The 16,899-nt window shown below is 39.4% G+C and overlaps 1 protein-coding gene across 2 annotated transcripts in view; it reads left to right on the top strand.

Moving 5' to 3' along the window:
• BRAF (B-Raf proto-oncogene, serine/threonine kinase) overlaps window positions 1-16,899 on the top strand; it is an 87,214-nt gene that overhangs the window by 34,591 nt on the left and 35,724 nt on the right. For both annotated transcript variants that reach the window (XM_069807534.1, XM_069807533.1), the window contains exons 4-7: window positions 8,331-8,434; window positions 9,172-9,274; window positions 10,574-10,722; window positions 11,845-11,964. In XM_069807534.1, the coding sequence (XP_069663635.1) occupies window positions 8,331-8,434; window positions 9,172-9,274; window positions 10,574-10,722; window positions 11,845-11,964 (476 nt within the window). The remainder of the gene's footprint in view (window positions 1-8,330; window positions 8,435-9,171; window positions 9,275-10,573; window positions 10,723-11,844; window positions 11,965-16,899) is intronic.

Genomic DNA, 16,899 nt, shown 5'->3' with positions numbered 1-16,899 from the left:
TCAAATTAGAGACTAAATTACCAGTTTTCATTGGGAAGAAGTTTAACCGTGGAAGATCTCTGTTAGTCTGTCAATAAGCAAACAAAATTTTATTACATTCCAGGAGCTGTACAATGAAATAGACTTTACAGCTGCCATGAGTAAGTCCTTCATGTCTAGGAAAGCCTGAAGAATGTGTCTTTGGGAGGTGTTTAGTGAAGCAAGGTGAACAGCAGTGCTACAGCAGACTGTACCGGGGTCTTGCTTGAGTGGAGTTAATTTTCTTCACAGCAGCTCATATGGTGCTATGTTTTAGACTGATGACCAAAACAGCGCTGATAACACAGCAGTGTGTTAGCTGTTGCTGAGCAGTGCTTGCACAGGGTCAAGCCTTCCCTGTTCCCACTGCTTCTCCCAGAGAGTAGGCTGAGGAGGGGGCACAGCGGGGACAGCTGACCCCAACTGACCAAAGGCATATTCCGTGCCATATAACATCATCCTCTGCAATAAGATTGAGGGGAGTTTTTCCAAAGTTGCTATTGCTCAGGGACTGGCTGGGCATCAGTCTGCTGGTGCTGAGTGATTTTTCTGCATCACTAGGAAAATTTCTTCCCTTCTTTTTTTCCTTCACTTTTTAAATTGTCTTTATCTCAACCCAGGAGTTTTCTTGCTTTTGTCCTTCTAATTCTCTTCCCCCATCCCACTGAGGGGGGAGTGAGCAAGCAGCTGGGTGGTGCTTAGCTGCCTGCCGGGATTAACCCACCACACAGGCTAAACTCAGCGCTGGATAAATTCAAAGTAGTATGTGTTGAAAAGAGAATAATTTAATCTACTTCAGTTTTATTGACACGCAGTCTTAGATTGCAAAGTCAAACTATTGAAAACTTGCCATTATAAAATCGATGGCTTGTCATCTGGAATACCTTGTGCAAATGGATCACTGCTTTTTAAGAATATTCAGGTAAGGAGAGCTTAGTGATTTCTTAAGAGATAGAAAGTCTGCAGAAAGTAATGAATGACAGAGAAGAATATTGTTTGGAGTGTTTCCTTTACCTCATGATGTGCTAGGCAGCCACTTGATGAAATGGAATGCGAGTCACAAATTTGAAAATAATTGGAAGAGATGTTTTAATTCCCTGTCTAGTAAGTCATACTTAAATTCGTGGCTTCTTGTGTTGTTTAAGTAAACTAGCCAACCAAAGCTTTAAGGTGTGTAGAGAATGTGTATACTACCTGGAGATGACAGTGCCCATTTGTTTTTAGGATCAGTTGCAACAGTTTAGAGAGCGATGTGAATTCTAGCCCTTCTGTGGTACAGTTTCTTGCCCCCCTGCCTTTAAAGCATTTGGACTGTGATCATCTGAGACAGGATACTGTGCAACTGGTCTCTGGGTCTGACCTATTAGAAAGAGGTATTTAAACTGTTTTGTAACCTAAATTTCTAATGCATTTGGGTTTTGGTTTGGAGAGCAGCCAGCTGACTTTTTTGTCACTTGAACAGAAACCTCAAGGTCCTGGGTTTTGATTCCTATATAGTGGCTACAGATATTTTTCTAGATGAGCATTTCTCTCGCGTCTGAAGTCTAAAGCCGTATTTTCCAAACTTTTTTTGTTAGTGGGTCACTATCAATCTTCACAACTTCTGGCACTGGTATTCACCCTAACTAAAATTTTAAGATAGTGATCCTGCTGTCTACTATGACCTTACAAATGATCAGTGCTCTTCTGAACACAGTTTGGGAGCTGTCCCTCCAAAGCTTGAAAAATGGTAGGGTGGAAGCTGCTGTTGACTAGGCACAGCAGGTTTGATCCAGTGTGGTTTAGGGATGGTATACTCGTAAGCTAATATTTCTGTATTGACATAAATCAGTCCATTGTGTTCTACAAATGAGTACCCCTTAATTGCATTGGAGGTGCGAGTGGGTGCTGGTAACTGATGTCTTTGCAAGTTAAATGGGATACATTTGATGGAATGGTAACAGCTTTGTAAAATGGGTAAATTCTGTTCAGCTTCCCTTGGAAACAAGATTTAATGCAATGGAGTTGTCTCCCATTTGTCTTACTAATGTGGTCCATTAAGAATGTATATTATTAAATGCTGCTTTCTTCTAGAAGTCGGTCAGAGTTTCATGCCCTGAAATCCAGAACAACAGTGTCTGAAAGGCATGTTCTTCATTTTATACAGGATGTGATGTTCAGTATCATCTTATGTCCTTTTTGCCATGGAGGGGTTTAATTTTATCTGTAAGTGCTGTAACAAGTGGCTGACTGATTTGGGTAAACATTTGTCCTTCATACCTAAAATAAGAAACTAAATGTGGATCTCATGTTTCAGTTTTTACCATAAAGCCTAACATGTTGGAAGGCAAAACTAGTTATCTGGCAGAAAGATAGCTTAGCTTATTTTCCTCCCAACACATTGAATTCTGTGAGCATGTTGCTGGCATTTTTAGTCATGTAGGTACCGGGGGAAAAAAAGTGTGATCTTTCAAGCTGTATGTGTTCAGGTAAGTAAATCAATACTTTGAAGTGAAATTTCAAAATCCATACTACTTGGAATATTCTCACTGTTGTACTCAGTACTCTTTCACTGTTTAGAATTTTTCTGAAGCTCTAAGGTATGTTGCACATACCTTACATGCATACATAACACTTGGCTAAAGTGAGCTGAAATACAGTGCTAGGCTGAGGAAAAAATGGAACCAGCTGACTAGTTTTGAGAACTATAAGACTAGATATTCGGAGTTGTCCAGCCTCTCCACTTTCAGAGAATACCTTTACATTGATTTTTTGAAGGGCTTCTCAGTCTCTTCATTGCTGTAAAATACTGGAAACTGAACTGGTGTAAGGAAGCATTTTTAACTTACCGAGACTATGCCAGTTTCTACTCTGATGTTAGAAAAGTGATGTAAGAGTTATTTAGGGATGTAGCCCTGAATTTCTTACTGAATCAGGAATGACCTGATTTACAGAAATAAATGATTTATTATGCATTGCTTAAATGCTTGTGGCTGCAGTACTAAATATATATCAGCAATGTTGTTATGAATACTTACTGTCCATAGAAATAGTTTACATGAATAAAAGAAATGAGGAAATTAAGTGCTATAGTTCTGTTTAATTTGTCTAGGTAGTAAGACTGAGAATTTTTGGAATCTGGAATAATTTTCATTCATTTCCTTGGAACTTCACATTTGCAAAGTTGAACATGTGTTTTGGTGTCTTCCTGAATCACTACTTGCCCGATTGAAGATGCACAAGTATATTACTTTCTCTGGTATGTTATTAAGCTACACACTGGACACATCTTGCAGTCTGTATTGGCAGCTTCTGTACTATCCCTTAGTATTGTATAGCCCATACTATTTCATGCTTTTTGCTTTTGAAAATTGAATCAACTTTCAAATTCTTATAAAAACATAAACCTTTTCTGATCTACAAATCTTTTAAAAAGAAAACCGTTAGCAATTAGAATTTGGAAACAGATCTCCTAAGTCAGTAGCATGAATTCCTAGGTGGTAACTGTTACAAAACATATTTAGATTCTCTCTTAGTTACAAAACAAAGGGATCAAAAGATAATGGATGGACGTGGACAAAAACGGCTTTGAAATAATGTTAAGCATTCTTTGTTTCAATAAAATGCAAACTTTGTTCGGTTTACTGGATTAGCCATACGAGTGCATGTTTTGGAGTAGATCAGAAATTTTCTCATGGGGAACCGATTTTGTCAAAAAACGCTGATGTGATTCAGTTAAAATGCTCTGTGGGAATCGTGTCAAAACTCTTGATGGAATTGATAAACCCACTGGGGTGCCTGCCTGCCTGCTGTGCTGGAGCTGCCGGCTCCAGGCAGGCAGCCCGGGCGCTCGGTGGGTCGGGGGGCTGCGCCACGCCGGGGCTCCTGCTCCCTGTGTTCCCAGGCTGCGGGGGCCGCACGCCTTCCCTCTGGCTGGGGGTGAGTACAAAGCTGTTCTGAAACTTCTGCTTCAGGGAGCCTGTCTGTTAGCCGGAAAAAAATAATTTGTTTTGTTTTTTTTTTCTTGAGATGGAGTCTCTCTCCAAATCACTTTCTTGGAGCGGGATTTTTCTTTAATTTTGCCACAATTTGGGTGTGAGAAGGGGATGGTGGGGGGAAGAGAGGCTTTAGAGGGAATGCTTTGCAGGGTGAGATTTCTGCTTTACAGCAGGCGCTGGTAGGGACTGAAGGAGGGGGCTGAAGGGCTACATGCACAGATGGTGATAGAGCATACTGTACCAGTCTGGGAAAATGATTAATCAATACTACAGGGATTTATTCTAGTATTTAGTTCTTTTAATTTAGCCTTCTGTTTCTCTGCTCAGGAGTTCTGTAAGAGAATGTTCTAAATGTGATGCTGATTCAGGATCCTGGTGATTTTTGAAAGTAATCAAAACAGTTCCCTAACTGCTTTTTAGCTGGATCTTCTTGCAAATGGCAGTGAAGAGAACAAATGTTCTATCCATGTTTCTAATTGCAAGTTGCATAAACATGGCTAGGATTTTGATGAAGGGGACTTGTGGAAGTAATACTGAGGAATAGCGAATCATAAGTGAGCAAGATGCTTAATGCACATTTTTCATAGTCCTATTGCACTTGAGTTGCTGTGGGCAACCTTCATTCTGATACTTCCCAAGTTTAGAGAGCTTGCCTTTCTGACTTTATTGATCTCTTAAAAGGAAGCCTGTAACTTCATAAATCTTTGTTTTCAGCAAAATTAACAAGAAAAAAAAATTACCTGAAGTGGCATTATTTACACCAGTGTAATTAATTAATTGAGTTGAAGCTTTTAGGTTCCTGATGCAGATCTTTGCTTCATGAGGTGCTGGAGATTGTTATTGCCCTTTATGGGAGATCAGTGCTGGAGGAAGAAAATGTCTTGCAGTGAGCAAAAGGCTCCTTCCCTTTTTCTCTTCATCTCTTCTTTAATGTTGGTCACCTTTTCACTGCTTGGCTTTCCCTCCTTGTCCTGTTCCGTTCCTTCACCCAGGTCTAGGCTCTACTACCCTGGTTTCTTTTAATACTTACCGCCTTGAAGTTTTCTGCCTACGCTACAACCTCTGCCCCTCTGTGCTCAGTTCTAGTGCTTCTGTTAGGCACTCCCTTCCCCCTTGTGCTCCTTGTCCAAAACGACCTGTCTTTTCTCCTAATCACAGCACGGAAGTTTCCTGATCGGGATGTGCCTCCATTGCCTTCCCAGCTGTTTCAGCCAGTTCTTCCCTACGTGGTAGTTCATCGTATCTTTGTTTCCTGCCCTGTGCCTCATTTAGCTCTTCGGTCCATCTTTCCTCTGTCCTGCTTGGTTGTTTCCCACCAACCTGCTGATGGCATGCCCTCTGCCAGTATACACGTGCTTTCCCTGGTCAATTCTTAAATTTGTCCTGCCCCTCTCTTCCCATTTCTCCATCATGCCCAACCACTTTCCTGGCTCTCTTTGTTCCCCTTTTTCCCGCCACGGTCTGTCTGTCACCCTCTCAGTACTTGAATTTCTTCTTCCTTTGTGGATATCAGTGGTGAAGTAACTGAGGTTGCTGGAAGGGTAGACCTGAAGTGTCTGGGGGGGCTTTACCTCAATGCAGTGTGAGCTGTACGTAGAGGAAGAATAGCCTTGAGCCAAAGAACACTTGCTTGCCTCCATTGAAATGGCTCATGATTGGACCTGATGTGTGTGGGAGGTTGGAGTACAGGTCTGAAATCCTCAGAGATTTTAGTCAAATTCTTAAAAATATTTACTCTGTATTTGTAAATGCATGTATGTTGGAGGCAGGGAGGACTTGTCACCCAGCACTGAGAGGACAGACAGGTTTTTTTAGGGATCCTTGGCAGAATGATGATGGTACTAAATCGTAGTTACAACTAAAGCTTTATTTTCTTAACAGGATATTATGATTATTGTAGCATAGAACTTATGATTAGAATGGCACAGGATTTCTACAAGCAGAATCAATATTCTACAATTTATAAGTAGTGCAATACAGAACTTGTATTACCACTTACAATTTCTAATCACCTGGACCCTCTGCAGATCAGGTCAAATCTTTAATACATGGTTTGATGTATCAACATAACAATCGTAATCTAGACTTGAAATTCGTATGGAAGAATACGAGTCATTCCCTCAATCCTCGGAGGAAGCAGAGGACGGCAGAGGCATCCCTGGCCATGGCAGCGGGTCCTGGGTCTCCCTGTCCAGCAGCAGCTCCGGTCCAAGTTCCCCCCTTAGGACCGGGAACTGCTCGGTTTTACAGACAGTGCTCTGGGTGCTGTTATGCCTCCCTGTTCTGTGGTGGGGCCATCACCACCGCCTGGTAGCCCCAGGCGCCTGGGACCTTCAAGGCCAGCAAGGGAGGGAGTGATCGGCCTGGCGCCCAGGAACCTTGAGGCTGGTATGGAGGGGAAGAAGAAATCCGTTTGGTTTGTCTCTTGGTTCACAGGACCTTCAGGGCCTGATAATGAGGAGAAAGAGAGCGAATTGTGACCTGCTCGGTCACAGAGAATGGCTGCTTGCTTCCTAAAATGGTGCTAGTTATGCTAACCACATTGCCGGGATCAGGAGCAGGGGGTACCGGTCACAGAACGACCCTTTGAACAGTTGGTTTCAGTGTGAACAATGAGTTTGGTAGCGACTTAAGCAACAGAGGGCTGAGTTTTACAGTGGAAAGTTGTTGACTATATTGATGATAATAGGTGCTCCCAGGCTCCCTCTTGATAGCAGTGACAGGCATTAGTAGCAATTAGGGTTGTTTTATGCTGGAGGAATGACCTACAAGTGATTGAAAGCCGGAGCGTTAGCTGCTAGGATGGGAAGAAGTTACTTATATTAATAAAAAGATGCATTAAGAAGTAATGGAATGCGTAAAACAAAGTCACTTAAGGCAGAATATCAAGATTGTAAAGCAGTATGCTATAGGATGTTTTTCCCAAGGAATTAGTGGAAATTCTTTTTCAAATGTTTGTGTATTGACCAGATGAAATGCACAAATACCCTTTAAGAAGCACTTTCATGTTAATGGAGGATCGTGAAGCAAAATACTCCTTTAATTTGTCTCTTCTAAGAGAGCATGTTTGAATTCTAGAAACGCAATATATAGCGTAACCTCAAGTGGTGTTCACAAAGCCACTTGAAATAGGCTGCTACTTTTCACTGCCATCCTTAAGTAGGGCATAGGGCCCCTAAATACCCATGGAAATCTAAGTGCAAGGAGCAAAAACTAGGCTCTGATCCAAAGCCAGCTGAAGCTGATTAAGAGACTGCTTTTGGTGACCGAGGGCTCTGGCTTAGGCCACTAGCAAGCTCGAATTGAGTCTCAGGTGTTCAGACAGACTTTTTTGGTTAGTTAAGTCTGTGGGTTTTTCTTTTGATTCACATTTGAGGTGCTGTCTGCGATTATAGGAGGTGTCCCAGTATGTATACCACCTAAAGTGTTACATATTTTCACTATTGAGTTTTAGAAATAGTAAATGGGTAATACTCAACACCTTAACTACACTTAATCACCAGGTTATGTATTGTTCTGTTTTTATGACTTGACACTATACACTGTTAAATCACAGGTATACCTAGTGATGATATACTTAGTCCTTTAAGGTATGCATACAGCTAGAATAGAGTATAGGCAAGGAAAATATCTCTACTTTGCATAGTTTGCAGGTTTTTGTTTGGCTAGTTTTAGTGTGCTTCTCCATTCTTCCCCTCCTGTTAGATACTTAAACTTTTCAAATAAGGAAATGGAAGAGAGGATTATGTTTTTCAGATAAGAAGTGTCTGTAGAGTTGCAAATATAGGTTAAAGTGAGAGGTGATGGTCTGCCTGACTCAGATGATTGTTTTATTTTACTTGTTTGCATGCTTATCTTCTATTTTGGAAATAGAAAATAAAATGTTTACATTTTATCATAATGTTTTTTTGAGTGCAGTCCAAGTTAGTACTTACATTTTATTTCCACTTGGCATGTTGCCCCACTTAGTTTTACAGCTTGGCCTGAACTTTTTATACATGTATGTAGTTATTAGTTATCTGTGTGCTGTGTCTCCACTTTCTTCAAGTTGAGAAGAGTTGGAAAGTCACTTCTGGAGTTGGGACAAGATTTCATTCCAAACATTAATAGAAATGAGAGCTTGTTCTCTCTTCTAGCTGAGCTAGATTGCTTATATACTATTCACCAATAAGATTTTCCACAGTACAAAAAATTTTTTTAAAAACTCTTGTCTAGCATTCTGTAAAGCATCATGAAAAGTGGGTTTTAGCACTTGAGGGTCAAAATGTTTGCATTGGTTTAGGGAGGATAAATTGGAACTTGTTTTAATTAATTTCTTTTATGTTTGACCTTTAGGTTCCAGCAAGATGTGGAGTGACAGTCCGAGACAGCCTAAAGAAGGCTCTGATGATGAGAGGTCTTATTCCAGAATGCTGTGCTGTTTACAGAATACAAGATGGGTATGGTTTGTGTGTGATTGTTTTTGCTCTTAGAATCTTTTCTTGGAGTTACCCAGTATGGCCAATTCTGTCCAACATTGTGGAAGTTGTTTCCAAAGTTCAGAATGATGTGATACTTTGCACTAAAACAATTTGCGCCTTGAAGACAAGTCTAAAAAGAATGGTAAACTCCTAGAAAAAGAATTAATCACTTCAAGAACAGGTATAGTACGGAGTAGTATGCTGTATAGACTGCTGGCAAAACACTCATTAATCAAACTCATGCTAATCGAACAAGTATTAAATAGGTTTTGTTAACTTTTTTGGTTTTATTTGACTTGGTTATAGTGCATTCTTAACTGAATATAGGGTTCCAGGGGGGGGAAGAGTTTCCAGCCCTAAAAAGTTTGTAGGTTATCTTACTGCACAAAATTAGCCATCTCTTTGGAACTCTTGTGGAACAGGTGCTTTCACAAGTGCTTCATTTGATCAGAAAGGTACCTGTCACCTTGGAACCAAGGAATCAGTCACTATTGGAGCTGATTGCAAAAGTGCATTTTGTTCACGTAGTTTGTCCAGGGAAGGTGTGCTTTCCTTGGTATGTGCTGAGCTTAATGTCTTGCCTTTAAACTTTCCTGCAGTTAGAGACTGGGTAGCAAACCCCCACAGTGCAACTTTCTACCTGATCTCACATCTTCAGCAGGAGACCTGCAAGGGCTTGTGCACCGGTGCTAACGAAAGGCTTATTTACACTTTAGAGAGAAGAAGCCAATTGGCTGGGACACTGACATTTCCTGGCTCACAGGAGAGGAGTTGCATGTGGAGGTCTTGGAGAATGTGCCACTCACGACACACAATTTTGTATGTACTGTTTTTTGTGTGTACTGGTTGAGTAGGGTTAAATCAACTTTGTACTTTCAAATTCATATTACAACTTTGAATAATATTTTGTATCTGTGGGATGTGGTGGGGGTTGCCAAAGAAGTTTTTAATCACAATAGCTTAAGTGAATTAGATAAGTAATCGAAGTAAGTGATGTTGGAGTACTTGATCACCCTTAAAACTTTCACGTCTGGATGGAATACACCCTCTAAAATCTATAAATGTAGGGGGTTTAAATCAGCACTGCATTGCAGAGCTGTAATAATAATCTACTATTTTTGTATTGCTGTATCTATAAAATGTATTCTGGGCCTCCCTGCTGGCTCTGCAGCAGCAATTAACTAATGAACTAACTATTCCCAGAGCGGTGCTGACATCATCAGTGATGCTAGTGCACAAATATGTTTTGACCTGATAAGGCACCAAGTAAATGGAAGCTGCTAAACATAATTCATCTAAACATTTCCAGCTACATACCAAATCCTGGAAATAATGTTTGTCACATTGAGAAGAAAGACCTTTTATTTAGATAAAAAAAACAAAATTCTATTTGCAAGCTATTTAAACTATTTTACTTAAGCTGGTTTGGCTATGGCTAGTTAGCTGAAAGTCTAGTAGGTTTAACGTTTTTTTATATCCTTCTGAAATTTTTATTATTACCTGTAGTAATACAACTAGAATGTTTTTATGCCAAGTATTGCTGAATTTGAAAATGAAACTAAATCTCTTCCCCCCGCCCCCCCCCCCCATAATAGGGATAATTTATGCTCACCCATTTGCAATTTTAAATGTTTCTGAGTTTCAGTAGTCAAAATTACAACTATATATGTAACCATATAGAAAAGCCATATATAAAAGCCATGTGAGTATTTCCAGTCCTGTGAGTGTTGAATAGAAATGTCACTTGGCTCCTGGAAAGATTAGAAGATGAGATGATCTTTCAGCAGCTTTTGTTTTTATAGGCTGTATCCAATTAAATTCTGAATGTTTGTCTCTAGCATGATAATAGTGCGCTGTTTTGCTTCAGATTTGTTGCTGTTTTTCTTACTGCTAGTGAAGTGAAGCATTCATTCCGATAAATAGTTGAAAGAAAATTTTAAAGCATGAAGACTATTTCAAAAAGGAGTCAATCTTTTATGTTAAATCTGTTTGCTATATAAAAAGGTAGCTCCAGCATCAAAAAAGAGGCTTGTACGTGTATTTGAGGGAGATAAAAGCAAATAGCCTATTCTTAGGCTTACAGAAGGTCTCTAATTATGATTATTTTTGACAATGTAGGTACGAAAAACATTCTTCACGTTAGCATTCTGCGACTTTTGTCGAAAGCTGCTTTTCCAGGGATTCCGGTGCCAGACATGTGGCTACAAATTTCACCAGCGTTGTAGTACAGAAGTGCCACTGATGTGTGTTAATTATGACCAACTTGAGTAAGTAATCACAACTGGTTTTAAGGTTGAGCCTTTTATTAAGCTTACAACTGTCAGTGATTTCTTATGTTAAATCTGTAATTCAGGAAGTCAGAGGAGGTGCCTGAAAAAGATACAGGAGTTGAACTGTTCTTGTGAGACTGCATAATTCATATTCTTTCTGTGCTAACTCAGACAACCAGTTCATATTTTTTTGCTGGACTATGAAATGCTTTCTTTGAAGCATGAATGGGGTGGCTGAGCACTTGACTGTATCAGACAGACTTCTCATTGTTCACAGTTGTTATTCTTAATCAAAACTGGTTCTTTATTATGTGATGGCTAGGGCCCTGTTTAAATGTTTAGATGTGAGTTTAGATGCGGGTTTATTCTCTTCACCCTGGAAAAAAATGTTAAGAGACCCTAGTTTAATATGATGAAATTGCAGTTGGTTTTACAGTGATTGAAGATAAATCCATTAGTAAGAAACATAAGAGAGTGTCCCAAACAGTCACGTGCTCTTGAATTTAATTATTGATCTATTTGTGTAAGTCTTTGAAGTAGGTTAAGGATCTGGTGTAAACTGGCTCTGTGTTCTATTTGATCGGTTTCAGCAGAGGCTATTAAGTCTTTTAAATAGACTTTCATGTAAGGAATCACTTAAAATGATAGCTTTTCCCCCAAGAATAAATTTAATTTCTGTTTATGTCAGTATTTGTAACTGTTTCCTTGGGCATCTCTAGAGTTTGTGCTCAGGGCTTATGGACAACAGTTCTATCCATTTGGCATTTGGTTTTTGGCATTGCATGGGTGCAAACATTAAAATAAGTTTGTGTACTCAACATATAGGTATGAGTTGTGCATTCTTGAGGAACCAGATGTTTGCAATTTCAACTAAGAGATTAAAAAATTACTTTCTGCAAAAGTATGTTTAAGGCATGATCTTTTGATCCTTTAAGTAATATTTTTAACAGATCTTGTAGATTAATGTTCATGTAGTCTATTTAAAATTTAGAATTTGATCAGTGAGGGGTTGTTTTTGGTTTGTTGGTGGGGGTTTTTTCAATCTTTGAGTGTTATATTGTGAAGCTTCTGGGTTTTGCACAAGTTAGGTTTTTGTTTTGTTTTGTTCTTGTCTCACAGTTTGCTGTTTGTCTCCAAGTTCTTTGAACATCACCCCATATCACAGGAGGAGGCCTCCTTAGGAGACACCGCCCCAGCATCTGGATCGTACCCCTCAGTGCCCCCCTCAGATTCTGTTGGGTATGACCTTATTCCTGCTGTTTAATAACATAACATTTCAGTACTATATGCTTAGAAACACTCAAAATACTGCTTTGCAACTCTCTCTACGTTTTTGTAATCTGGCTTGTCGTGCAAATATATCCACCTATGCTTAACTTCAAAGAAGTGAATGTTTTCATTAACACGAATGATATAAATCAGTAGTAACCTAAGTTAAACATGTGCATAAGTGTCTGTAGAATTGGGGCCTTACCTGTTAAACTGATTTCTTCTGCATTGTAGCTGAGACCTGGTCTAAACTGGAAAGATTTTATACTTAAAATTAATACAAACCAAAACTATATCCTCACAAATTCTTTTAGTTTGTGTTATCAAACTACAGTTTATTTGCCTTGAAGTGACATACCTCTGTTTCGGAATAAGCCACGCCACCATAAGATTGGTGTGAACAGATGCCAATTCCAGGTTCCTAATACTGCTTTAGTAGCTTTTCCACATACCCATTGCTTTAGTGTCCTCCAGACCAGCCATCTTCCTCCTATTTAGATGTTGGGATATACTCATAGCATCCATTTGCTGCAGATCCAGGTTTTGTAAAATTAGACTTCTAAAAGTTACCACAGCCTCCATCCCCTGTATTTCCAACAAAGATTCTGGACCCTGTCTCTGTGAGGAGATAAGTGATCATATTCAGGTTATGTTCCCAGTAGCTAAGAGATCACTGCCACCACCCAGCACTAGTAGATAGTTGAACAAATCTCCAGGAAAGAGTAACTCAAGGATGTGTATCAAAGTCAAGAAACCTGATGCAGAGTTATTAAGAACACCAAATACAAAAGCCTTCAGAAAAACATTCCTAGGACATGTGTGCTGCATGGAGATGAGCTGAATTTGACAGAGAGGCTCTCTTGGAATAGTGAGCATTGTGCCCAGACTAAAGCAGAAACACATCTGGAAGCTACACAGGCACCTATGGACTCTAACTAGAAGAGAAATTCCCTGGACAGCCAAGACTATTTTACGAAAGATCAAATATGATGCCTTCCAGGAAAATAGACTGACAGTCCTGCAGAGGGAACTTCATTTGGTAAGTATAAAGAGAGGTGATGTTCTTATTTGTACTATTTTGTGCAGTTTCAAGTGAATTTTGAAGTGCCTCTTCCAGGTAGTGAATGTTGCCTCTATATCCCGTGGATGTTAGTACAGCAGATTGTGGACAGGGCTGTTGCTGAGGTTCTCTAAGCTAAGCAGGCTCTGCCTTTCTTATGGTACAGCTGAAATTATAACCATGCTAGAACTATTAATCTGTGAAGAAACTTGTTCATAGCAACTGTTAAATGCCTGCAGATGCCAAAGGGACTATATACCCCAATCCTAATACTAGTATATGCTAAATTTTCCTACTTTCCAGTTGCCTCTGCCTCACATTTGTGCTTTCTTACCAGTTTTCGAAAGATACGACAGGATGGATTAACTTAATTGATACATGCACTACTTCAGGCAGTCTTAGTTTTGTGAAGTAAAAACTTAAAGGAAAAACTGAGACCAAAGCTGGTTAATGCCTTAAGGTTTTTAACTTCACATATATAAAAATATTAACATTTAAATATACTTGCCAGTTGAGGTTAAGGAGCTTTTCCTAAGTGTCGCATCTGTAAATGTTTGTGGTTGCAGGAGCTGTAAACGGTTTCTAGCTTTCTACTTTTTGCTTTTTTGCCTTGCTGTACACCTCATTATTCAATGGAGGGAAAAAAAAAAGCATACATCATGCCTTCAAAATTCTGTTTTGAAAATCGTTTATGATTATCAGCTGGTGTTCATAAGTAGTATGCATGTTACAAAGTCATGCATTTTCCCCAAGCATCTATGTTTGTAGTATTTCTTTTCCAGAAGCAGCTCAGATGCTATTGTATGAGCACATAGCACCGTCCATACCTTTCTCCAGTTACCCTTTGCCTTTCTTTACTAATACGTCTCTGCTTTTTAAAGACATAACTGTGGAAATATTAATTTATCTCAATTTTTTTTAGAGTAAAAAAAAAAAGATGCAGGCCTTTTCTATGAAAACATATACTTACCCGTGGTTTTGTTAAAGGGTACTGCTACCATATGGGACAACAGTTCAGCTGGAATAAAAAAAAAAGGTCTGACATTTGAGGTTATCTTGTATGGGAAGAGATTAAGGGATTGAAATTTGAGAGTTGGGCAATGGGATTGAAAATATGAGGAACTAGCGCTTTATTAAGAGTTACTAGTTTAATAATTGTTCCTTTCATTTCTCTGTTCTCCTAGCATCTTGCATGGCACAGCCCACAGAAGAAGGGATGTTACTAATCTTTTGGTAAACATGAGGAAAGACAAGGCAAACATCCTTCTTCATCTTTAGCCTTGTGAAGGGATTCCAGCAGCAGGCAAAGTGCTCAAAGGAAGGAAGAGTTTGTGTTGCAAGACAAGCTCAAGAGCAAAGGCGTGTATGACATGCTGAGAAGTTCTCAAGAGATCAAATGGAGAAGTTGGAAAGAGAAAGGGACATAAAGGAAAAGACCATTGGACATGATGCAAAAGCTGCTAAACATGCTGGAGAACTTTGTTTCACTTTGCTCATGTGTAACATCCTAAAGCAGTCCAGTCCTGTAGCCTTTCATTCTTCCAACTGTAAGCCACAGGCAGTCCCTCCAGATGTTCTTCCCCAAGAGAAGGGAGCAAATACTGTCCCACTTGCGCATTTCTGAACCCCTTATAAAAATGTGTCCAGCCTCCACATTAGGTCTCTTGTCCCATTTTAGTTTTTTCAGTTTGCACTATCCTGTTGTGCCAAAACAGTCATTTTAGCTATAATCTGCACTTAACTGGGAAGAATTTCTAAAGTGTAGGTCTCCCTAATAGCCATTTGTAATAAAATTGAAGTACGCAAACTATATATAATACATTGTATTCATTTCATTCATTGCACTATCATATCAAGTTTCTTCTGTATCTTTGCTCGTAAAATATGAGCACAGAATTTCTGTGAACCCAGTTCCCTGGATCTTACAGATATATGAAAAGGAGAGAGATTAGCTATTCAGAATATTCCAAAGTTGTCTTTTTCAACTTCCACCTGTTCTCTCAGATGTTGTGATGTTGGGCAAAACTCAGCAAACTCATGAGGCAGATGTTATGGCAGGGTAAGTAACCTCTGGAGTGGGTGGTAAGGGGGTGCGTGGTCAGAATTTGAGTAGCACAGAGGCAGGTTGGACTCGATAGAAACTGAGAGTTTCTGCTTTGCTTGGGGCAGAACACTGCAAGTAAGCAGGTTGGCAACATCTTGGCTCTTTGAAAAGCAACATTTTCCAACATGCTTGATCTTCTAAATTTGAGGAAGAAAGGGGGACTGTCTGGTGCACCATTCTTGGAAGCTTGCCAGTCCCTGTCTTAGAGCAGGCTCCAGCCTGTGATTAAACACCTCTGCTTTCCTTTCTGTCTTCCAAATGTTCACTGATCATTCTGCCTCAGCTGAAGATGTTTATATGTCTAGAAAAGCTTCTGAAAAGCCAAGGAAACAAAGACACAGTCTTATAATATTGTATTTAGTACTACAACACCATTTAGATCCCTGTATGTTTTAAGTGGTCAAAACCTTTGTGTTTCATTGCATAAAACAATGATGACCTTTTCCCCTAAAAATTCGGGCACCAGACCTTTTCCAGACCACTCAATGTAAATGTTAGCAAACTTACTACAATATCCAGTTTGATTACCAGAATCTTTAGAAAAATCATCTGCAGTCTGTACAGCAGGTGAAGGAAACCTCTTGGTCCCCAAGACTTTATTTGCAAAAGCATGCTAGTGAACTGCAACCTGGTTTGGAGGAGTAATGACAGCTGTGGGGGTTCTCTTGATAGCCCCTGGTATATGAAGCTATCGGAAATTTTAGGAAAGCATTGCTAAGCTTTGATCTGGGCCCAGAGGCCAGTATAAATGCACACTGTTGTGATAATCCTGGCAATTGTTTTATACCTAGAAGACAACATGGATGAAAACAAGTTGTCATGGTATGGAAAAATGCACTAATCCGTATGAAGTTATGACTGTTACAGATCTGTCCCATGATGCTTTTAGACTGACTTCACAGGATGCTGTAAGAGTGATCTTCTCTAGCTTGTAGTTACAAACTTGTACTGCTATCCTTTTCCTCAAGTCAGCATTTGATTTGGGCTTATTGACGATTTCCAGGCTGCAGAGGTGGGGTAAGAAAAAAATTACTTTGTTTTCTGGCAATGTCTATGGAGTACCACAATAATTAAATTAGAACATGTTCGGCCTCCAAAATTTACAGATTACCTGCTTGCTAGTGGAGCAGAAACACCATTGTATCCCAGATCCTTAGCAGTCCTTAGAAACTGCTTGAAAATGGAAGTGCGCTGTGTTCTTCATTAACAGCAGTAACAAAAACCAAAGCCAATCATACTCTGGTGTAAACAAACAAACAAAAAAAGCCTTGGTATGCATATTAGCTTGCAATAGGTTTGGCTTTGGTATGAGTGTGCAGTCTACCAGGTGGATAGTGTGTACTACACTGAGCCCTGTGGCTAAACTGAGATGCAGTTGTTCAGACTGGGAGGCGGAGAAGAAAAATCTCAATCTAGTAGAGATGCTGTCATTTTAAAAGGGAAATGGCACACCCTATAACTGAAGCTAGGTGAATGTGAATTTTCAGTTTAAGTATTTGCCAAACTACAACAAAATAAAAATCCAAGCATAAAAATCTTGAAGCCTAACCAACACTCTTAAGAAAAATCTTTCCTGAGTAGACCAGCTCTTAAATGTATGAAATATCACATTGGTGAGTTAAAGGAAATTGAGTAAAATCTGTATTAAATTTTTCTTTTGTATTTGTAAACTAATTTGTAAAGTAAACTAACTTCTGTCATTGCAAGTTCTAAGATCCGGCAGAGGTTTTATAAAATTGTT

The sequence above is a fragment of the Haliaeetus albicilla genome, chromosome 19 (assembly GCF_947461875.1).
Source record: "Haliaeetus albicilla chromosome 19, bHalAlb1.1, whole genome shotgun sequence".
Lineage (NCBI taxonomy): Eukaryota > Metazoa > Chordata > Aves > Accipitriformes > Accipitridae > Haliaeetus > Haliaeetus albicilla.
This window is presented reverse-complemented; position numbering and strand designations above follow the sequence as displayed.